General features: G+C 40.7%; 1 protein-coding gene across 1 annotated transcript in view; it reads left to right on the top strand.

Annotated features, from left to right (window-relative positions):
- The window catches only part of LOC306880786 (calsyntenin-2-like), a 222906-nt gene that overhangs the window by 72539 nt on the left and 125355 nt on the right, over nt 1-25012 (top strand). Inside the window, exon 2 of the mRNA XM_079434551.1 lies at nt 23944-24066. Coding sequence (XP_079290677.1) covers nt 23944-24066 — 123 coding nt within the window. The remainder of the gene's footprint in view (nt 1-23943; nt 24067-25012) is intronic.

Genomic DNA, 25012 nt, shown 5'->3' with positions numbered 1-25012 from the left:
ATTTTGCCAGGTAATTAGGGAATGATTAAAAAAAAATCACTTTTTCTGTTAAACAAGGATGTTTGTGCCGTTTGCTTATTTCTTTGGAGAAGGCTGCATGAACAATTGTGTGTGAGACATGAGTATGTGCACAAATCATCTTGTTAATTAAAGGATCCAAATCATTCCTCTGCTAAATCGAATCAACCCAGAGGTACAGAGCGAGACAGTGAATCCCTCCCATTTGCAGTTCATTTTGGGGTTGATGAGATTTTTCTTTTGTAAGTTCATTTTTATTCCATTTTTCTACTACAGCCCCTCTGAGGATGATTTTCTCTGGTTTTCACAATTTGTTTGCTTTTTTTTTTTGGTCAGTCAACCATTCAATGATTCCTAGAAAACAGTATGTAAATACAGTAATAAACTATTGCCTTCTTGTTATGTTGTATTGTACAGCAACAAGACTGACATTTGCATGTTTTAAAGGTGAACTATATATTTCTCAAAATCAGATGGTTTATTCAGCTTGTACAACTTTTGTTTCATGCAAACCTATTGGGGATAATTTTTTTTTACCATAATTCTAGCCTTATCTTACTAAATACTGTAGCTCACTGTATGTTGTGTGTGCAATAGTATTGTAAGTGTACACAAACAATATAAATCGGTTTATTCACAAACAAGAGTTTTTCTTAGGGCTTAGTCACCATGAAATCAAAACTGACAGTTCTTATTTGTTCATGGAATACTGAAGTGTTGTTTATAAATTATTTATCTTTGCACATAATAATTGTTATTCAAAACCTTTAAATTCCCCTCCCCCTCACAACAACATATTTCTCTGATAACGTGTGCACCGGTGCCAAAGCGGGACAATAATCCCTCTCTTATAGCGACCTGTCATTCACGTGAAATTGCAGCAAAGGCAAACTGCAATCCCATAAATTCCTGATGAGCAAAATTAAGTCTCACCCTACTTTTTTTTTTCATTTACAAAGCTGTTTCACTTGGATATACATTACAATAGTAAAGAATAGATGATCCCAACCTATGTTTCATGCTGATTTTAAAATGCTGTATAAAAAGACAGATTTTGCTCCTGTTGGGTTTCCATAGTGTGAAACGCATGTTGCATCCAAACTTGCATACTTCCCTACTACTGTGTAGCAGGCTAAAAACAGTATGTGAACATAGCAGTATGTGCAAGTTCACAATATTCATAAAAAAGTAGGCAAAACCAGATGCCATTTCCATCGATATTCTGAAGTGTGCATCCACTTTAATATCTATTTTATAATATATAATGAGGCCATGGGAGAGAATTTGTAAATAAAAGTGAGTGAAGTGACGTTTGGCCAAGTATGGTGACCCATACTCGGAATTCGAGCTCTGCATTTAACCCACCTAAGTGCACACACACATCCAGAGCAGTGGGCAACCATATTGCTGTGGCGCCCGGGGAGCAGTTGGAGGTTCGGTCTCATGGTATTGAAGGTAGAAGAGAGTGCTGGTTATTCACTCCCCCCACCGACAATCCCTGCTGGACCTGAGACTTGAACCACGATTGAGGTGCCCTTGAGCAAGGCACCGAACCCCCAACTGCTCCCCGGGCGCTGCAGCAATGGCTGCCCACTGCTCCGGGTGTGTGTTCACGGTGTGTGTGTGTTCACTGCTGTGTGTGTTCACGTTGGATGGGTTAAATGCAGAACACGAATTCCGAGTATGGGTCACCATACTTGGCCGTATGTCACTTCACTTCACTTGCATTATTGCAGAACAGAGCACTGTGCAATAATTTTAAATGAGTGTTCACTTTGTAGCAGAGTAAACAACATGAACCAGATTATTATACAAAATAGACCAAAATGTGGTTTGTGAGACTACATCTAATATATACAGAGTAGAGCTGCAAATCTGATTTTTTTATTTGTTTTTTATTTTTTGACAAAAATAAGGCATGTGTTAAAAACAGTAAGAAGCCAACTCCTGTTGTTTTCACCATAACATGTTTAAAAATTAAATGTATGTTTGTGTGTGCGAAGAAATAATTCATCTGTCCGAGAACCATGTTTTGGTGCTTCAGCAGCAATACACATCTCATCCTTTAGTTGTTCTCAATTTCTCAAAGGTTATTGAATGGTTGGCTCCAGGCATCAGGTACAAACTAGTGGCAGTGATCCAGTGATTAATATGGCGCTGGTGGGCTATGATTAGTGACTCTGACAGCCCATGCATCTTGGCTGTGACCATCCCTCCCTATTTCTCTCTCTCTTTTTTGGCGTGACGTTTCTGTCTCTGCTACTCTTTCTCAGCAGGAAGCATTCCCTACAATTTATAGTCCATCATGGCTGCTCTATCTCCAGCTTGCTTCTATGAGAGAGAGAGAGAGGTGCTAATGGAGCCTCGCTCTTATCACAGCCCTGGAGAGGGATGATGTGGAGGGTGAAGACGAAAGATGAGCACGAGAGAAAGGCGGATGGTGCCACGGCTTGCTGCAACTTTGCCGATATGAGCGTTTGAATGGAAAAAGCCCTCCAGATGCTGCGGGGGCGGCTCATCGAGCCTCATCTTGGCTCGTGCACCGAACTGCAAGCTTTCAGTCATTCACTCATGGGCTCTCACGGACCGGTGCGCTCATTCACGCACACGCACTCTCTCGCTACCCACCACCGGTAAAGTTTTGTCACCACACTTCCATGGTTATTAGCTTTGGACCTTGTGGCTTTGGTATCAGTGTAACGCAGGAGTTGGGAGTTCACACCTGTAATCCGTTTCAAAGCTGATCTTTTAGACTGAGGGAATCCCTATGTAAATAGCGCTCTGTTTACACGGTGTGTCCAAGACTTTTCCTTTGAAATTACCTCTGTGAAGCGGCCAGGCTGTTTTGGCAATGCAGTCAAAATAGCGAGCGGCCCTTCATAATTTTCCCTAACCTCGTCCTCCTCGTCGTTTTCTTCTGTCATGCCCGTCTCTGCGCGGCCTCTCAGCTGTGTGACTAACACAGACAGTCTTTTTAAATCAAAATCAAAATAAACTCTCCTCAGAGGAGGGCGAGTGGCCTTTGCCTCTCTGTTTTTATTAGTTAGTCGAAAAATGAAGGCGAGCTTGACTGTGCTTTCCTGCATGCGCAGGCTGCAGAGAGATTCTGCTTCTTAATTCACGTGGCGTATCGAGGAAGATGTCATGAAGTGTGAGGTTATCTAATCCCCGTTGTGCGCGTGGACGCACGTCTCCACATGCTAACGAACTCCGCTATAAGAGCAATAAAAAGATATTAAACTGTATAAAAGAAACGCTCAAGGGGAGAAAAGAAGCCGGCATGGCAGATATTGCATCCGCTGATGCTTCAACTTTTTTGGAGATCTGATCTGATCTGCGTGTTCTGTGTTCTTTTTATGATGCTTTGGCAAAAGCACTGATGCACAAAAATTCATAATTTAATAATTTTAAAGAATGTTTACATTTGTTTAAATTCATCATTAATGATGTTTATAAAATGTATTATAGCCTAACTATTTTCATTTAGAATCAATTATACATTTTTTGTTTTGTTTTGAAAAAGCATGTATTGGATGAATCATATTTTAGATGAGTACCAACATTTGCAATGCTAACTTTTAAAAGCACTTTCACTTCAAGCTAGAGGCTTTTTCCTCTTTGCTGTCAAACAAATAAAGAGACAATCTGAGTGAGTAAATATTAATTTAATAAATATTTAAAAACGAATTGATTAATAGTTTATTTTTAACTTAAAGTAATTTGTAAGTCCCTGAATCAAAATCCAATTCTAATTGTGCGATTAACTAAACATCCCCACCTGAAAGGGATTGGATCTGATTGGAAACTACATAAAATCTTCTTTCACATCCAGCACTGCCCTCGCCCGGCGGTAGATTTTGGGTCGTACCGCTGGGCATGAGATCGAGCTGTCAGATTCATGTTGGAAATATCCTCTTCTCCTTTTCTCACAGGAAGGGCTTGTGATTTTGTGATGTTGCTGTGAGGCCAGGTGAGAGGACCGCCTTGAAATAGAGGCCTGGGTGAATGTTACTGCTCTGCTCTCCTCCTATCATTCTGTTCTCCTCCTCCTTTCATGTGGTTCTCAGTTGCCATGGTGGAGCTCTCCTTCACCCCTGCCCGTCCTCAGTGCCCCTGAGCTTCAGGATATGATTGCGCCCTGCTGTAACAGAAGCTGCTATCCATTGTCTGTATTTTAGAGTAATCTCCAAATGCTTTTTTGAGACTGGAGGGAAAAAAATTGAAATATTTGAGAGTGGAGGAAAATGACTGTCTGATAAATCCAAAATAAACCCTCAGCTTTGTAATGGATAATGCGTTTACATTTATTCATTTAGCATTATTATTTATTTCATGACGCTTTTATCCAAAGCGACTTACAATTGAGGAATACAACAAGGGATTCATCATAAAGAGGCAAATGAACAAAAGAAGTGCTTGTAATGCAAAGTTTCAGGCATTGATCACATTAGTACACGCTAGCTTTATTTATTTATTACACTACTGTTCAGAAGTTTGGGGTCAGTAAGATTATTAGTATATTGCAATAATTTATGAAGGATCATGTGACACTGAAGAGACAGGAGTAATGTTTGTTTGTTTGTTTGTTTGTTTGTTTATTTATGCATGCATGTTTTCAAAACCCAAATGTTCAGGGTGGTCTAAGACATTTGGAACCCAATGTACCCCAATGTCTGTATATTGACTAACAGTCAAACTCTTTTCTGTAGAACTACCAGCATTGGCCATTTAAAAATCCTAAGTCAAACCAGCTTCCCCATGAATCAACAGCTTTTGTGCATCATAAGCATGCATACTACCCACTGTGCAAACAGAGAGTTCTTGTTTTGAAGTCTTTTACGGTATAGACGGATATTTAGGGATTGAGTTGCTTTAAAGTGCTCTCGTAGTTCTCTCAGTGTTACGGTCTCAGTGAGGGGCTCTTTGCGAGTGATTTATTGGTCTAAAGTGCTCCTTCCTGATTCCATCCACGTTCTTTTAACTCAACTCATCTTCTTCTGTGCTGCACTTTGGCTTTGTTGTTTTGCGCTGTTCCTTCCCTATATCTCCCTCACTTCTTTTAACTCCTTTACTGGCTTCCATCCATCCTCAAAATATTTTTCAGCCTTTTTTCCCCCTCTTCTTCGTTGCCAGTCTCTCCAACTCTTGTCACTCTGTGTGTGTGTGTGTGTGCCTGCCTCTCACTACTGATTTGATTTGGTTGTGTGACGATGTGTTTTGAAGCCTCTCAGGACTGGCAGTTTTGGGTCAGGAGTCTGTGTGAGTTTGATTCTTCTCACAATCGTGTCCAGAGTCACTCTCCCTTAAGCAGACAAACCAGATTAGAGTCGGCTTCTCTTTTCTGCCAACGCTGTAAACTGACAGTGAATTATCCTGGTTAGTTTACACGCAGAACAGTCTTACTGGATTCCAGGAGCGGGGATGTATTTTGTTTAGACAAGTTCTCAGCGCCGTGGCATAATCCCATCTACAATGCAGATGAAGTGTGTAGAGAGAAGAGGAGTGTTAGAGGGAAAGCGGGCATGACTGGGCATGAGGCGAGAGGATAACTCCGGACAGCTGCTCTTAGGATTAATGCCACACTTTGAACTGACACTGGGATGAGATGCCACGTATCTGTGGGCTTCTGCTCATAGACCGCTCTGCTGAAAAGACGAGCTTAAACAAGCATGAGTCCAGGTCAGTTTGTGCTGGAAAATCTGTTCTTCATTAAAATAGGGTTAATTGGGTTAATAAAAGCTTAAGTGAGAAAAAAACCTGAAAGTCAGAGTAAAAAAAAACAATCCTATATTTTGTTAATTCATTTTTTAAGGTAAAAAGATCAGAATGTTTATTTTAAATCAAACACATCTCATTGAAATCATTCAATTATTGGGTAAGGAACCATATTTATATAAATTAAATAAACTAACCCCACCAAACTGAATGGAATTTAGTTCCAACCATGGTTCCCGTCTTAAAATTGAAAAGCTTATAGTAAACTATTCTTTTAATCAATTCACGGTCTTTTAATCAGAGAGAAAAATCGTTAAATCGTTTTAACCCGCGACGGCAGTATAAAAGTAGCCTATTTGGCAACCCTAATCAGAATGCACTATCAAATGACACAAAGTAATTTGCTTTGTTCAAAAAGCGATGCTAAATATGATTTCCCACCTTCCAAATATTTAACTTAATCATAACTAAGTGGTAACCATTTAAACAAATGGCCTTTAAGTATCACATCAAACCTGTTTGCGGTGAAATGAATGCAGAAACGGCTCTGCACTGCACAAGTGTAGAGAAATTTAAGCAAAATATTGATATAGTACGAGTTTGTAAATCAAGTAAGAATGAACAACAGAACTGTATGTAAATTTGCCATAATGAGTGGAGGATGATGTGCTGTCTATAGGAGATGTAGATGTTAGATGGAATGAGCTCTCCATTCATGTATAAATGTTTATAATAATACTCATGTAGTCTGTTTAGGATGTTGTGAGATTTGTTCTGTTGATTCATATGATGTTGACAAGCGTTGTGTCCGTGCTCAGAGGGATCATAACTCGTCAGTAATTATAGACTATTGTAGGAATATCATTGTGTACTTGAGGCAATATTAGCAATAACACACACACACACACACACACACACACACACACACACACACACACACACACACATATATATATATATATATATATATATATATATATATATATATATATATATAATATTAACATTTTTTTATTATTTTTATTATTAAATAACATATAATCAATTAGGGGGAAGTCGTGGCCTAATGGTTAGAGAGTCGGACTCGTAATCCAAAGGTTGTGGGTTCGAGTCTCGGGCCGGCAGGGATTGTAGGTGGGAGGAGTGAATGTCCAGCGCTCTCTCCACCCTCAATACCACGACTGAGGTGCCCTTGAGCAAGGCACCGAACCCCCAACTGCTCCCCGGGCGCCGCAGCATAAATGGCTGCCCACTGCTCCGGGTGTGTGTTCACGGTGTGTGTGTGTTCACTGCTGTGTGTGTGCACTATGGATGGGTTAAATGCAGAGCACGAATTCCGAGTATGGGTCACCATACTTGGCAGTATGTCACTTCACTTCACTTCACTTCACTTCACTTCACTTCACTTCACTATAACATATTATATAACATTATATATCTTTTGGCATTTCCTTCCAAATATTTCTTCCTCAAAAGTAGTAAAAATCATTAATTGGAACCCAATTTGTTACATTCATGATGATTACCGTACCTAGTTAGTAAGCCTCCTGGGCACACTAGCATCCCATGCGGAAAATCAGCATCCAGAAGACAACATATGCTCTTCCTTTCAGCTGTGTGCCACTAACAAACATACTCAAATGAAATCACAGGCAGTGTGATCATAAACACACGGCTACGACTGAAAACAATCTCATCTTTATTATCTTCCCTTCTGCCATTTAACATGTGCTATTAAGCAAACAAAAAGCTATGCATCGTGAAATGTGATGTTTACATCTGCCCAAATGCATGATTCAGCAACATAAAACAAAGCGCTGTTTTACAGCCTCCATATTTGGCTGAGATGTCATTTGTGAGGCCTTGTACCATGTTTACATGTCCAGCCTGCATGATTTGTCAGGAAAATGTCGAAAGCTGAGAGGCAGTAAATCTGTCTTTGTGTGAAAGAATCATGGCTTCAGGACATGGGCTAAACACCTGCCTAAAGGTTTCCCCTCCTGCTTTCTTTTTTCCCACCTTCTCTCGTGAGCTGTTACGAAGTTGTCAGGCGGTACCGCCACTGTCAATGAGGACTGTAAAGAGGATTTTTGTGTCCCTCTGAGCGGACCAGCGCCTCTCTCCTTCTGTCAGCTGAGAAAATCCCCCCTGTATGCCAGCCTCTCTTGGAGGATGCAGAAGGAAATCCCTGCCATTTTCCCCACACCAGAAACCTCCCTCTGTGAGAGCTTAGCTCCGTTCCAATCCCACCAAGCAACAGCGTTTGTCTAACAGTGATGGCTCGGGCTTGAATTCAGATGGGATGTGTGGGAGACCTCAGTGCGATCAACAAATGTACTTACTCAAGTGGCAGTTTTCTAGTGGAACATATAATTCTTTGTGTTTTATGAGTCATAAGTACACAACGCATTCAGAATGTGTTGAATGTTGATTTATAGGGCAGATATTAACTGTAAATTTTTATCAAAGGTTGTACCTTCACTGGCAGGTGGTGCAAATTGCCTTCAATAGATAATAATAGATTGAGGCATAGCCCTTCTCACTTAAGTCGCTTTGGATAAAAATGTCTCGTGAATGAATAGATGTAGTGCAAATGTAGATAACACTCCATTTCATTTGAGCATATGCAATCTTTCGGTAGTCCATCGTATCTGATGATGACCTTCCTCCTCATTTACGGTGTATCCTTTGATGACCGTAGAGCCCTATCCTTGATCCACAGATTTTATTGCAAGATGGGCAAATAAAGTCAGAATTTGTAGGGGCAGGCATGGCTGTGTATCTCCTTAGTCTTTTTTTTTTGTTGTTTCCTTTTATTTCTGTCTGATTCCAGCTGCGCTATTCCGATTTTCAGTTTCGACATTGAGATTGCAGTCCTCTGATACAATGCTGCCCAGATAAGGATACTGGGTACTATTGTAAGTGATTGTTTTTCTATTGTAAAAACCTACATAGTAGGTGGAGAGCTGAGCTTCCATTGACATATCACTTCAGTTTTAGCAGTATTGACTGACAAACCTAATCTGCTGTATGTCTTCACAGCAGCAACAAGGATAATTTGCAGGTCTTCTGGTGTATGTGCCAAAAGCACACAGTCATCCGCATACTGCAACCCAAGAACCTGCATTGCTGAGACCTTGGTAGAGGCCTGGAACCTTCGGATATTAAAGAGGTTTCCATCCAACCTGACGTTAACAGTGATGCCACTGCTGCTTTCAAGTTTATCATGTAGGAGCTTTGTGACACATAGGAGGTAGATGTTAAAACGTACAGGTGCCAACACGCATCCCTGCCTTACTCCTGTGCATACTCTAAAAGGCTCTGATTCCTGACCACCTATGGTCACACAAGCTACCATTCCCTCAAGGAACTGTGACAAGATGTTAACGAATTTTTTTGAACAACCAAACTTTGTTACAATGTCCCAGAGCAGCTCACGGTTCACTGTATCAAAAGCTTTGGAGAGGTCAACAAAAGCCATGAAAAGGTCCTGATGCTGTTCACGACATTTTTCTTGAAGCTCTCTAACTGTGAAAATCATGTCCACAGTACTCCGATTCTTCCTGAAGCCACATTGTGATTCTAGTAGCAAATGTTCAGTTAGGTTCTCCACCAGCCGACATAACATGATTTTTGCCAGGACCTTCCCTGCTACTGCCAATAGTGATATACCTCGACTGTTGCTGCAGATAAACTTTTCACCCTTGTTTTTGTATAGTGTTACAATATTGGCATCCCTCCATTGTTGAGGGACACACTCCAGTTTCCAAACCTGTAGAATGTATTGATGGATCATCCTGGTACACAGGTAGCCATCTTGTTTAAGGAGCTTAGCAGGGATGCCATCATTGCCAGGGGACTTATTATTTTTGAGAGACTTAATAGCTGCCAGTACCTCTAGGAATGTTGGATGGTGATCAAGGTCTTGAATAGTTTGCCGATTTGGTAGCTCCTCCAAGAATAATTAATTGGTGACTGATGATTAAGGAGGGCATCAAAATATTCAGCCCATCTTGCCAAGATCTGTTTTTTATCTTTTAAGATTGTAAGTCCATCAATCACACGCACACACACACCCACCCACACAATTTGCACTTCTCAGTTCTCACATGCAATGTTGTCATCAGAAACAGTGACAAACAATTAAATATCCTTAAAACTTTACACAAACCTTTTCTAATCAGAAAATTTTACCTCACAGTTGCAAATGTATTTCTTAATGCAACTTTTTCAGCTAATTAGATTTTATATCTTACAAGTGTTTTTACTGTGAAGCAGAAACAATCTTGCAGATGCTTATACAATTTTATAATTCAATAATAATGATTTATTGGATTAAATTATTAATTTAAATGCTTGATAGAAGTTATGTCAATCTATTTTTATTTATTTAGAATGTAATAGTTCCAATGCATAGGCTATATTTGTAAAGAATGTTTTTGAAAAGTTTCCTATGTTTACCAAGGCTGTATATTTTTGAACAAAAATACAGTAAAACAAGTGGTAGGCCTTGTGGTACCATCACAGAGAGGCTCAAAATCACTCTCCAGAACATTCTTGTTCACCATTCCTGGCTGGTGGAATAATCTTCCCACCCCTATCCGGAATGCTGGATCCCTGTCAATCTTAAAGCAACAGCTGAAAACTCATCTCTTTCGGCAGTACTTGACTTCATTCTAAACTAAAAAAAAAAAAAAAAAAAAAACTTGATCTTTCCCTCTATCTTCCCTCCCTTACTAGTGTGTACTTATTTGAACAATGACTGAGACTTGGTGTTACGAGCACTTCCTCTGTCTGATTGCCTCTTCAAGATGAATCGCTTTTTGTATTCCCCAATTGTAAGTCGCTTTGGATAACAGCGTCTGGCAAATGACTAAATGCAAATGTAAAACAGTAATATTGTGAAATATTATTACAATTTCAAATAACTTTCCTGTTTTAGATCAAAATATAATTTTTTTTCTTGTGATTTTTTTTTTTTTTTTTTTTTTGACATTTTTATCAGCCATTACTTCAGTCTTCAGTAGAGGTCAACCAATTAATTGAGCCGATTTTTGGAATTTTTTAATTAATCAACATCAGCCGATTGTGCTGCAAATTAGGCTGATTTATAGGCTGTGTAATATGTGTGAATTTTATTTTTGTTATCACTTAGATTACGGCCATTTGACTTAGCAGTGTCCAGTGTTTCCCATACATTAGGTTATTTATGGCGGCTCGTCACAATATCAAAACTGACTGCCGCAAATACATTTTTTTTTTTTTTTTTTTTGCCGCAAATACATTTACCAAAAGGCTTATATACATCGAGTAAACTGATCACTGCACGTTTCAAAATTAAAATGCAGCGTGGGTGTTTTTACATGAATGTATCTTTGAAAAGAATCCACCGTCTTCAGAAAAGCTTCTATGTCATTTTCATTTTGTCTTTCCTGTAATGCCTGAAAAGTATCGTTTGTGAGCGCAGAGCTTATTTGATTATAGCCGTTACAAGGGAAACTGCTATACTTCTGCTGCTCCAGCAGCACCTGCTGCTGGCAGAGAATGAATTTGCATTTACAAGTCTGTGGGAAACGTTGGTGTCTGTCAGCAAAAATAAACAAAAAGCATGCTTCAGAAACAAAAAGCATGTTATCAGTTTTGAGAAGGTGCTTAAGTTTTTAGCCATGTATTATTACTATGAATTACTATCTTGTACCCTGCAAATAGCCTAATCATTTACTCAAACTCTCTTTTATGAGATGAAGGGGAAAAAAATCAGCTGCGCTCGTGGGAATCGCACATGGATCATGTGGAGCGAATGAAGACGGGTGAGCCCCTATCTTCTTCCTTTCCCATCAGATCCAGCGCCCGCTCTCTGGGATCGGAAGCCCGCTCTTTCTTCTCCCCCAGAGAGAGGGCTCGACGCTCCGCCTGTCTTCCTCTGAGGAGGTGGACGTGAAGGACGCCGATGAGCTTTGTAAAGCTGCAGTGTTTGCACAAGCATATTATGAATGACGATATCATTATATTCGCGCTGTCAGCTCTAAAGATAAGGGGCTGATTGTGCTTCTCCCTGCCGTACTGGGATCGCAACATGGATCTGGCGGACAGGTTGGAGACGGGTTCGCCCTATCTCCACCTGCATTCCCCAGATCTAGCACTCTAGCTCAGGGCTGGAAGTCCGCGGTGCGGTTCTTCCCCATTTGAGTGAGAGCTAGCTGTTGCAGCGCGCGTTGCCGAGGGCGATGCGTGCATTACGTCATTCTCATTCTTATTATGAATCCTTTTCATATCAGACCGTGTTTACTCATCTGGTTGTCTTTCTGCATTTAATTTTGAGGAATTAAATGATGTATTTCATCTAACTAGGAGAAGTCAAGTCCTATGTGTGTATAGGAGCCTCTTGGGACATTTCTCGAGTGAGAGTACGATGCTTTATCTCTCTTCCTCTGAGGAGGTTGAGGTGGTCAGCAGGGGCTGCTGGGTGGAGCAGCCCCAACCGTGTTCCAGCTCCTCATTTAGGGAGCATCACTTCTCGTACTCCCCATGATATTGGAGTCAGAGTGGCGCTCCCGGGCCAAAGGCTTCTAGCAGAAGGCGGATCTGCGGACCGTCTTTCTCGCTGGATAGTCTTTGGCTAAAACGTCCTGCTGCCTATGACCCAGGACTTCTGAGGTCCTGGGTCATAGGCAGACACCCTCTGGGGAAGAGCAGCGTGCATCACATTATACGGTGCCCGTCTCTCCTCAGTGCCCTCAGGAGATCGGTCTGCCAACACTGCCAGTGTTCCAGGGCGCAGCGGTCTCCAGCGAGCGCTTCTTTCAGTGTAGCGGAGCTGAGAAGCTCGCCACCCCTGCGGGGGTCTCTAGAGCTCCTGGTTCGGCCGTCTCCTGCCGGTCCTCCGCTTCAGGGCACCCAGCCAGCAGCTCTGAGTACATCAGAGGCCAGTCTCGAGAGACTGGTTCCCTTAGTAGACCATCTGGCAGCGTGGAAACTACTGCCAAATGTGTCTCAGTGGGTCCTGCGTACTGTAGAAATAGGCTATCGTATTAAGTTTGGCGCTCCGCCACCGCCTTTCAATGGGGTGATTCCCACGTTGGTGGGCACCGAGCAGGCTCTGGTCATGGAACAGGAAGTAGACACTCTCTTGAGGAAGGAGGCCATCGAGGTGGTCCCTCCTCACGAAAGAGAGTCCGGGTTCTACAGCCGGTACTTCATTGTTCCAAAGAAAGATGGAGGGTTGCGTCCTATTTTAGATCTGTGTCAGTTTAACCGCTCAGTCATACGACTGAAGTTCAGGATGCTTACACTCAAACAGGTCGTGTCTCAGATCAAGTCCGAGGACTGGTTTGTCACGATAGATCTAAAAGATGCATACTTCCACGTCTCCATCCTTCCCACTCACAGGAAGTCCCTGAGGTTTGCTTTTGGGGGCAAAGCTTACAATATCGGGTTCTTCCCGTTGGCCTTGCACTCTCACCCCGCACTTTTACATCAACGATTGGTTGATTCTAGCTCAATCGGAGCAGCTGGCAATTCGACATTGACGTGTCGTTCTCGCGCACTTGAAGGAGCCAAGAAAAGTGTACTTTCTCCAGTACAGAGAACCACTTATCTAGGCGTGGTGTGGGATCCGACCACGATGCAGGCATGCATGTCCCCTGCTCGGATTGAGTCGATCCTCACGTCAGTCAAGAGAGTGAAAGAAGGCCGGTCACTCACTGTCAAGCAGTTTCAAAAACTGCTGGGTCTGATGACAGCTGCGTCCAACTTGATATCTATTGGCGTGCTGTACATGAGACCCCTACACTGGTGGCTCAGAACCAAGGAGTTCTCCCTGAGGGGAAACCCACTTCGCATTCAAGGTCAAGCGGCGATGCCTTAGACATGTGGAGACGTCCTTGTTTCTCGTCTCAGGGCCTGGTGCTGGGAGATCCTAGTCGCCGCGTAATGCTAGCGACAGACGCATCCCTCATCGGTTGGGGAGCGGTCATGAGTGGCCACCCTGCCCGCGGTCTGTGGAGTGGTCGCCATCTCACATGGCACATCAACTGCCTGGAGATGCTTGCCGTGCTTCGAGCACTCAAACACTTTCTCCCAGATCTAAGAGACCACCATGGAGAGCAGACATCCTGTCGAGGCAGGGGCTGAGGCCCGAGTATGGTTCTTGGACCTGATTTCTCTCCTCGACGGCTCTCCATGGGAGATTCCTGTCAGGACAGATCTCCTCTCACAGGCGGGGGGCACTATCGTCACCCTCGCCTGGACCTGTGGAAGCTGTGGGTGTGGCCTCTGAGGAGGCACAGCTCATAGCTTCCGGTCTCTCAACTGAGGTTGCTGAGACCATCCTCCAATCCAGAGCTCCCTCTATGAGGAAACTGTATGCTTCATGGTGCGGAGACCGCCACCTCAACCCAGTTAACTGCCCGATTGGTACAGTTCTGGAGTTCCTGCAGGCCCGTTTCTCCACAGGGGTAACCCACTCTACCCTGAAGGTTTACGTGACGGCTTTATCGGCCTACCACGCCCTTCTCGTTGGACTCTTAGTGGGTAGCCACCCCCTAGTTACATGTTTCCTCCAGAGGCTGAATCCTCCGGCCAGAGAGCAGACATCCTGTCGAGGCAGGGGCCGAGGCCCAGGGTCATCCAGCTCCACTGGGACTGGATGCTATGGTACAGACTTGGTCGAGGCTTCGTCTGTACGCCTTGCCCCCGATCACTCTGCTCCCGGGAGTTCTGGCAAGAGTGCGCCAGGACGAGGTTAGCCTACTACTGGAAGCACCGTTCTGGCCAGGCCAAGTATGGTTCTCGGACCTGATTTCTCTCCTCGACGGCTCTCCATGGGAGATTCCTGTCAGGAGAGATCTCCTCTCACAGGCGGGGGGCACTATTGTCCACCCTCGCCCGGAGCTGTGGAAGCTGTGGATGTGGCCTCTGAGGAGGCACAGCTCATAGCTTCCTGTCTCTCAACCGAGGTTCCTGAGACCATCCTCCAATCCAGAGCTCTCTACTCAACCCACCTCAACCCAGTTAACTGCCCGATTGGTACAGAATTCCTCCAGAGGCTGAGGCCTCCGGCCAGAGAGCTATGCTATGTGGTGGATCAGGATGCTATTCCATAGCCTCGAGTCCTCTGCCCTCCCCCTTCTTGGGGATCAAGACTCACTTCTCAGAAGTTGGCCTTTGGGACGCAGGCCCTACCACTTTAGCCACTAGTGGCCTTTTTCTCTCGCCCTCGCTGTGCTCCTGAGGGATACACACAGGGCAGGTACTTGGAAGTCTGGTGACGTGGGCATCTCGTTCCTCTAGCATTTTCAACGCAGCTCGAGTTCCTGGAAGAGAACGTCTCAGGTTAAGTATGTAACCCTGGTTCTCTGAAGGGAACGAGACGCTGCGTCTCTAGGCCATACTTCCAGCATCCCTGCCGGCGGTTGCTTCATTCCTAGAAGCTGATGTCGGTTCCACCGCATTTGCTTTTATGCTTCCTGGTCGATTACGTTACCCGCCCATGACGTCTCGCCCTTCCATTGGACAGATTACACATGTATTCAGAGCGCGGTCACGCTGAAGGCGTTCCCCTAGCGTTCTCGAACGCAGTGTCTCGTTCCCTTCAGGGAACCAGGGTTACATACGCAACCTGAGACGTTTTCTGATAAAGTGTCTTGACAGACACCAGTTAAAAGTGACAGTTCCCATGGTGATTTTACAGATGCACATTTACGTTGGTATTGTATTCCACAGCCTTGAAGGATGCCTTTCAGGTAGACTCTCACTGCTCCTCTCTGTAGCACTGAGAGGTTTTTTATTTGTCTCTTTCTGTCTTTTATGCCTTCAGATTCAAACACATTTTTGTGGCTTTAACTCACTGGCAACAGGGATGTTCAAGATCATCAACTAGTCATCTGTCTTTTTAGATAATCTAGAGCATGTAGATGTGTTTTAAACATTAACTGTAATATTTTTTTGCTGAAGTGCTTTAAAGAGGATTAATTTAGAAATGCAAACTCTTAGAGAGGGTTTAGTGTGTTGTCAATATGATAAGCTTTATCTGAGGAACTGCAGTTCTTTTACAGCTATCAAAACACAATTTGTGTAACAAACTCAACACCCTCAATTATAAATAAGACAATTACAGACTTCAAAATGCCCGCTGAGAGTAATGTTACCATTATTATGCAAGATCCACAGGTCTTGCTTTTTATTAGGACCGTTATCGCAGTGTTTGCTAACCCTGTTCTCGCTTTCGTGACCCATCTAACCTATTTCAAGTCTTGAGCTGTGAAATCGCATACTATCTACATCGCATAATAGGTACTACATTTGGTTTGAAAGTAACTTTATGACTGTTAAAAAAGTATGTTCTGTTTAGTATATTCACCATGTATTCACTGTCACATGACCTACACTGAAAAATCACTGGCTTTAAAACAGGTTTCCCTCTGAAACTAATTGTGAAATTTACTAGCAATTTCTAAGAAACTGCAATTGACATTTACTTAAACATTAAATTTTGAAGTAGAAAGACTGAAATAATGTTTCAGTGTAATGTTTCAATGTTTCAACTCCCTCAAAAGCCTCGATAGTCCTGAATTTTCGTCTGGAGACATACAATGCATGTTACACTATCCCTCATTAAATGATTCCCATTGAAGGCATATACAAAAAATACAGCATATACAGCAGCTCATTTGCATTTAAAGAGACACACACGAAAAAAGGCATGTTTTTGCCTCCACCCAAAAAGAGGTATTTACAGCATGGAATAATAAATGTTGAAGCATCACAGATATATTCTGGGGACACCCGAGGCTTATATTACAGGTTGTAAAAAAGGACATAATAGGACCCCTTTAAAAAGGATAGTTCAACACAGTCACCCTTTATGTCCCCTCATGTTGTTTCAACCTGTTTGAGTTTCTTTCTTCTGTGGGACACAAAAGAAGGTAACTTGAGTGTTTTTTTTTTTGGTCTTTACAGTGAAAATCTGTGGTGTCCAAACCAACGCTGACTTTCATTGCAAAAACAAAACCGCTGAAACAAATTTATTTTGTGTTCAGAAGACAAAAGAAGGTTGAACAAGTTTGAAACAATTGCTGTAAATAATGGCAGAATTTCTTTCATTTTAGGAGGAAATAACCCTTTAAGACCAGTTGACAACCCACCGACTACTCATTGAAAATATGTAGATTTAGCGCAGCCCCACTCGCTAAGGTAGATAAAAGGCATGTGTATGTGGGCACAGCAGATGTCCTGCTAAGTGCAGGGGGGGAGGCACAGAGCTGTAGCCCCAGCATCAATTTTCATTTTCGTCTCCTCAAAACGCCCAGAGATTCTGAGAGCCACTTGAGCGTCCAGATCTCCCACAGACAGAAAATGAACTAGCAGGCCCTTTTAATTTTAATCCGGAGAAGATGGAGAGTTGAGCCCTGCCCTCTCTCTTGCTCAGCCTCAGTAAGGAGATCATTATTCTCTTCGCTCCTTGCTTTCATTCGACTCCCTCTGAAGTCCCCCTAAAACCCTTCATCTCTCCACCTCAATCAGTTCTCTGTGTTTCTAACAATGACTCGTAATTTAAGTAACTTCACACTGTGTGTAATCAAACCGATCTTTTTGTAAGGGTGGATTGTGTCTCAAGCGGTATAGACACACACACACACACACACACATATGTAGCTGATAAACAATATGGCTAATGAAAAGACCATAAGGACCCGAATTCCGTGACAAGGAAACAAAGCCTCGTGAATGAATATGCCAGCTTTCTAATTACAGACAATTGACATTTCCGAATCCTCTGGGGTATCGATGCCAGGCTGACAGTAGCAAATGCCAGTGCGGAGAACTCCTCCATTACAAAAGATATTCGCTTCAATGTTTGTCCAGAGTCTAATAAAACAAATTTATATTCATGGCTGGTGACCTAAGTAAGTTGATTCGCAAAATTTATGTACACAAGGGAACAAGTCGTTTATATCGGCATGTTCGTATAAGGACATTTATAAACCTCTGCTGTCTTTCAGTCGTTTGTGTCAGGGACTATTAATGCTTATTAATAGCCCAAACGCCTCCCACAGCAATGGCAGATTCAAGACATGTCACCTGTGTGAATTGTCTTTAGCGTGAATATTTGTTCTTTGCCAGTTTTGGTTATGAAGATGTCCATGAAGGCCTGAGAGGATTTTTAAGTAGTGCAAAGTGATGCAGGATGAGAAGAAGAGATTTTTTTAACAATCATGTGAAAAATTGCTTGTTTTTTTCAGCATGTTTCTTCTGAGTTACTTTGCTCGAATTTTGGCTGTCACATGCATATCACTTCATAGTGATATCCGGCAAACTGAAGTGTCTTTTGTTGGTTCACTACTGTTTAAAAGTTTAAAAGTCTAACAGCTTGCACCAGCGCAAACCGTTTTTTGGCGTTAAAATAGTACTGTTAGATTTTACTAAAGATGCGCTGTGACGAATTAGCTCTGAAAAGGCATGGACACAGTTATTTTTGCACCTTACCTTACTGAATATGCATTTGTAGAAGTTTCCCTTTCAGACGCAAAATTTATGGGAGGAGATTATTCAAATGAATCATGCAACGCGTTTTACTAACGTTTGTGCTTATCAAATTACTGGTATTTGTGCCATTATTTAACGCCAAAAAAGCATGTCTTAAACAATTTTACGCTTGAAATGGCTGCAGTTATTGTTGCTAAGAGAGGCACCGCAGAGAACAGAGAGCGGGTGGTAGAAGGGAGAGGATTTTTCCACACGTATTAATTTATTTGGAAAGAACACATTATCCGAACATATCATTTGCAAAGCCATGTTATTTTTAAATTTGCTTCAGGAAATAAAAGTCGACTTGGAAACCTCAGCTAGGAGTCACGCAATACCAGGTCTATCAAAACTGTTGCAACCCTTCATTTTTTGTCCTCCGGTTCTTGTCAACGTACTGTGACTTATTTCTTTATTCTTTATTTGCGACTACACTTATTTGTGCTGCGCTTGGTATATTGCATTGGTCGATATGTAAATGAGATGTTGCATCTGTGTTCTTTAATTTGTGCGTTGTTAGTAAATCACCCGCAGAAATTTCCACACCCATCGGCACTGTTTTGGGATTGCGCTTTGCGCTAATTTGCCCTGTTTAGTAAAACTGGCTCTAAGATATTTAGTCTGTGAAAGTTTTTAAAATAAGTCTCTTATGCTCACCAAGGCTGCATTTATTTGATCAAAGTATTGTAAAACATTAATATTGTGAAATATTATTAGATTTTAAAATGAATGTATTTTAAAATTTCATGACAAAGCTTAATTTTCAGAAGCCATTATTTTTTTTTTAAATAATTTTATTTTACTTTTATTAAGGCACATTCCAAATCAGACATTAGGCTATTCCTTTCAGAGTTATTTATTTTTGGCCTTGTTTATCACTTTTGATCATGTAGAGTTGACAGAAAAGACTGTAATGTGGAAAAGGGAGGCATGATTGGCAAATGACACAAGCTGGTCTCAAACTTGTCACCTCTAGCATCTTGGAGAATGTGCAGGCAACAGCTATGACATTTTAACCACAGAACATTGCAGGAGGACTTGCTGCCACAGCCATTTTTACAATATATCGCTTTTAATGGAGATGTACAGGTTGGCCAAAGCAACTGAAACCACCACCGAGCATTCGAGGCATTAAAACCCATTCGACTCTTTCCCCCCCTTTTATTGAAGTCACTGTAAAATCCACCATTCTGCTCCCTCCGCAATACCCACCACCCTTTTACGATGCTTTCCAGATGTCCAAGACTGACTCCACACACTCCTAACGATCTGTTCATTCATTAATTAACTCAGGCAGTCCTTAATATACAAACATTTTTTTTAATGGCTATGCTATAAAATAGCATGCTAAAATGCTAATTTAGTCAACTGGGCCCCCTATATGAGAAATCTCAGAAGACCTGCAAATCTGACTGCTTGCCATAGAAAAAACTGAGATTATGACCTCATTAATAAGCATTAAAGATGAGCGATGCAGGCGTAAGAAGTGCGTCTCTGTGGACGTGTGGGATGCGGCTTGGTTGAGCTTAATGTATTTGAAAATTATCCTTCGGCCCCTACCAGAAAACTCCTTCCTGCTAGTATTGGATTATGCTAAATCATTGTGGCTAATTACTGCCTTCCTGATAGTCGTTTATGTACTTTTTTTTCCCCCCAATACACAGTGCTATGTACTGGTCATTTGCACAGTGAAAGGGATGTTAATGAACAATTTTCTACTAATATCCTCACTGGCTCTAGCAGATGATGCTAGCCGGCCTGGGGTTGATCTTTGACTCTCTTGACTTTGATTGAGTTAAAGTCTTTGTCTCAAGACAGCGGCTATCACAGATCGTGTTTACCAGCCATTTGGCTAATGACTTCTTTATCCTCTAGTGTAGCGGAGGCTTGTTATGAACAGGATGCTCTTATTGAAGAGGGTGAATGAGCCTCAAGAAGACTTTTTTTCTGCTAAGGTCCATTAGCTGGTCTTAACTGCAATTTTTGTTGTTTACACCATGTATACAAAAACACGTATGCTAAATTGGCACTGTAACACAGGTATGTATTCCTGAATATCGCTGGTCTCCTCTCTCTCTTTTTAGTAATTCTTGGCTGGTGTCTGGCTTTAGCACTTTCTTTTTCCTCTGGGTCCCGCACGCATGTTTCGATTATTGTTTAATTCCAATGTTATGAGCCGAATGTAATGTTACGGTGTCAACCGGTCAGAAATTAATAGCTTGTTGCGTGACACTGGGAGAGAGGTAAAATTCACCATCAATTCTGCAGGCTGTCCCCAAGTTTAATTACCGTTGGAATGCTGACTGGGATTTTCATTATAGCAGGTTGAAGAAGGGTCAAAGTAGATTTGCAAACGTTCACTTCCCTCCCCCGGCAACATTTTATCAGGTGCTTGAAATGCTGGAATAATTATATATCAAGCTGAATAAATAATTGATTCTATAATAGCCCCTTTCTTGTCCTCTTGTGAGACCCAACCTGAATTTTCTCACCTGCTTTAATTCAATTCAGGTTATTTGGATTGTGCTCACAGGCAGATAGGTGAACCGACTGAAGGGTGATGCTAGGAAATGTAAAAGTTTTTTTTTCCCTTCTAAAAAAAATTATATCGTATAAAATATAAATGATTTTTGTGTTGTTATATATAATCTTGTTTATTTTATGCTATTTTTAATTATATATTGGACATATTTATTTATTTACTTGCGTTGCATTTGCTATGGTTTCCTTTATTCATAATTATTGGTTTTTAATTTATGTGAGGGACTTTGAGTAAGTAACGCGTAATTTTACTACTGCTTCTACTAATTATTAGTATTATTTTAAAGTATTTAGAGTTATTTTAAAGCATTTTAATGTCATATTAATGTTAGTTTTGCTAACATTGTAAGAGTGTCCATCTGGCAACATAATTGTCAGTGGATGCCCCCCTTTCAACCGAAAAGGAAGTAGAATGGAACCTGTGGAAAGGCTCATTACAAGACTTAGAGCAGCTCAGAATTCCCAGAACCTACACTCCAGCCAGCCTTAATGGTAAATGCGAGGTAAATTTTGGTGTGTGTATACACTTATGCATCTGCCATTATGTCTTGTGTTTTTTTGGCTGTGTGTGAGGCAGAGCTCTCTAGTGCAGGGGAGTGGATGGAAGAGAAAAGTCCACATTGAATTAGCTTCCATCACGGAGCTCTAATGCTGTATAATGGCTGCAGACATCTCATGGGTAATAGCTCAGGGATTACAGAGAAGGCATATTGCTCTTAGTGACACCACTAACCTTATTAGAGAGAGAGGGAGCGAGAATGAGAGAGTTCGATGTGAATTTGCAGTGACTAGAGCCTGAAGAGGTGTATTATTATAATAGAAAGTACCTGATCCAAATTACAGTTATTTACTGTACCTTGTGTACATGATGACAGCCACATGTTTTTTCCTAGTCTGACATTTCACACATAAAATGCTTGCATAAATATTTACCTAATAAATCAGGCTTTTATTAGTGCATCGAGGTGTCATTTAGGTTATGCAAGCTGCATAACCTAAATGAAAGCCTTTTTGTGTGAATTTTTATTCATTTTCTACAGAATGGGAATATAAGACTGCAGTGTATCTGACCTCTTAGTCCATACATCTGCAGCACACATTTATTTACCTCTTTTGAGCTTGAGGTAGGTGTCTTTTGTATGGATAACACAGCTAGATAGATACAATCCAGCTATTTGTCTGTGTTGTTCAAATAGCCACTTTCAATTGTGAAAATGTTTGCAAGTGGTCGGGATTTTTTTTTTATTTATTTATTTTTTTTAAAGTGGGTTTATTTTTAAATGCATTGGCACGTTTGAACATGTAGTTTTGTCCATGTAAGTGCGTCTGAGTTAAATAGAGAGTGAGGGAGAGCGATAAATGGCACAAACTCATTGAAAGCAAGATTGTAGTCTTTGAAAATGACATTGGCAGCTGGTTTAATCATCTGGCCATCTGAATGGGACGATTTGTTCCCTGCCTGGGATTACTTATGGGTTATGAGGACACTCTGAGCTTTTCAGGAGGACTTTTTTTCTCAGACTTGGCTGTGTAGAATGTCATCCTTAAGTGTGAAATGGTTTAATTTACTCTTTTGTTAATTACTTTGGTGGATCTCGAACTGAGCCACGCAAGGGTTGCTGAATAGCCAGTACTAATCTAAAACTCCATTAACTAATGGTGGGGGAGGATTTTGATTACACGGGACAAATCAAATAAAGCATTTTTTTTTCTTTTAAAGTTTTGTTTTGCATCAACCACATTAATGTTTTTTTTTTCCAACACTTCCACCATATACCTGGGAAATTATGCAATAAAATCATGGAAAATATGTATTTTTTCATCCTCTAAGGAGCGAGTGCTGAGTGGTGTGTGCCAGGGTGGTTGCTATGGATTTGCAAAGGTGTTCTGGGTATTTGCTAAGTTAAAAGAGCGCAGCCATAAGCCCCTCATTCACACAGTCAGTGTGAGTAGCTGGTGTTCGTGTGGTAAAAAAAAAAAAAAAAGCAAAAACAAAAAGGAAAACTGTGGAACATTTAAAAAAAAAAAAAAAAAAAAAAAAATCAACATAAATCCCAAATGTAAAAATACACCTTCTACTCCACTTTCATACCAGCACTTCACACCTGCAGCTTTAAAGGTCTTTCAATTGAGCCTCATATCGTTCTTCCATTGGTCATTCATGTGGTACTATTTCACAAGTCTAAATTAAACAGACTAGACTTTTGGAATGCATGGAAATCCAAAACGTCTCTGCATAAACTGACCTTACTGACCTTACAGTACCTAAACATAACATTGCCTCAGCAAGCCACATGGTTTGAGTGTCATGAGGGGCTTTTGCACGCTTTTTGGTGTGTTTGCACCGCAGGAACTAGGAATGTATTTAGTTGTAGGAACTCTGTTTGGGGGAACTGAGTTCCTTGAACTACGTTGTGCGAAAAACCCTATGGCATCATTCATTTCTCTACCACCAATTGGTAGTTTTTGTTTTTGTTTTTCCCCCATTGCAACAAAATAACTTTTTTTGAATCTTCAGGTGCTGATTAATAAAATATTTCTCATTAGTGTTTTGACAAAATTGTGATTTTTTTTTTTTTTTTTTTTTTTTTTTTTTTTTTTTAATAAACCTTATAAATCCCTACAGTTCTTTTACCTTATCAGACATGGCATTAGTTGTGTATCGAGGGGTTTGGTGAGGCAATAGCGTGTAGATTTTTCCAAGAAGTGTAAACACTGCTTAGGTACAAGCTGTTGAATGCACAAAGACTCTTGCAGGGATGTTTTCCTTTCACTGGGTAGAAGATTGCATTTGTGCCATCCATTGATTAGCATCTTGTTTTGGTATCTCTTGTTATACAGCAGCCACGGAAAAAACACAGGAACAACAGAGCACGCCAGGACCAGATAAATGAGGGTGTTTCTCTGGATACGTGTTGTAGCAGACAGGGATGCTGCCATTTGGGGAATTGGACAAACATCCCATGATTATTGTACTTGTTTCGATCGCCATTATTAGCCATTCTTTGCATGAAAACATAGAGAAAAGACTCTGATTCTGTGTTTTTTATTCTTATTTAGGAGATGTTTGTTGAAAACTTGAATAGACTTTTAGTTCAGAATTTCAATTCTTTTTTTTCTCTTTCTTTTCTCTCTCCATTGTAGTGAATAAGCACAAACCATGGATCGAGACATCCTACCATGGTGTCATCACCGAAAACATGGACACGGTACTGCTCGACCCTCCTCTGGTTGCATTGGACAAAGATGCCCCTATCCCTTATGCAGGTATATTACTTTACTAACTTATTACACATTGCTCTGGAATACTCTATTCTGATTAGTCAGTCATGGTATTCAGGCATATGAGGCCATTGTCTCTGACAACCAGTGTCTTGCACTATGCTTGTTTCATGTCTCTCTCGTATCCTTTTTTTTTTTTCTTACAATCAAATAATTTTATATAGGATCAGTGTTTCCATCCAACATTTCCATTTCTGTATTGAAGAAGCAATAACCCCTTGCTTTGGGGGTTATTTTGTGATATTGACCACCTGACAGTATTTTCTTTTTTTTTTTTTATTCTGTTAAAATATTTTTTTCTATGGCTGCACAATTGTTTTATTGATTTATACATTGTCCAGACTGAAATTGGGTTATATAATAGTTGTACTATTAGTTGTATAGTATTTATATATTATTTTAGGAACACAGTCTGTTGAATATGAATTACTGCTATATAATATGGAATAATAATTTTCAGTAAAATTATTATATAAATTATTATAGATTATACACACACACATACACACACACAGGTGTGTATATATATATATATATATATATATATATATATATATATATATATATATATATATATATATATATATATATATATATATATATATATATATATATATATATATATATATATATATATATATATATATATATATATATATAAGTGCTGTCAAACGATTAATCGCAATTAATCGCATGCAGCAAGTTTTTGTTTACATAATACACACAATACACACACACATATTATGTATTATGTACTAGGGCTGTCAATCGATTAAAATATTTAATCGCGATTAATCGCTTGATTGTCACGAGTTAACTCGTGATTAATCGCAACTTAAACGTACATTTTTCTCAGTTCTAAATGTACCTTAAATTAATACTTTTCAAGTTTTAATTCTCTAATCAACATGTATGGACAAATATGGATGCT

The sequence above is a fragment of the Barbus barbus genome (assembly GCF_936440315.1).
Source record: "Barbus barbus genome assembly, chromosome: 15".
NCBI lineage: Eukaryota > Metazoa > Chordata > Actinopteri > Cypriniformes > Cyprinidae > Barbus > Barbus barbus.
The sequence above is the reverse complement of the archived record's forward strand: the minus strand, read 5'-3'. Positions and strand labels throughout refer to the sequence as shown.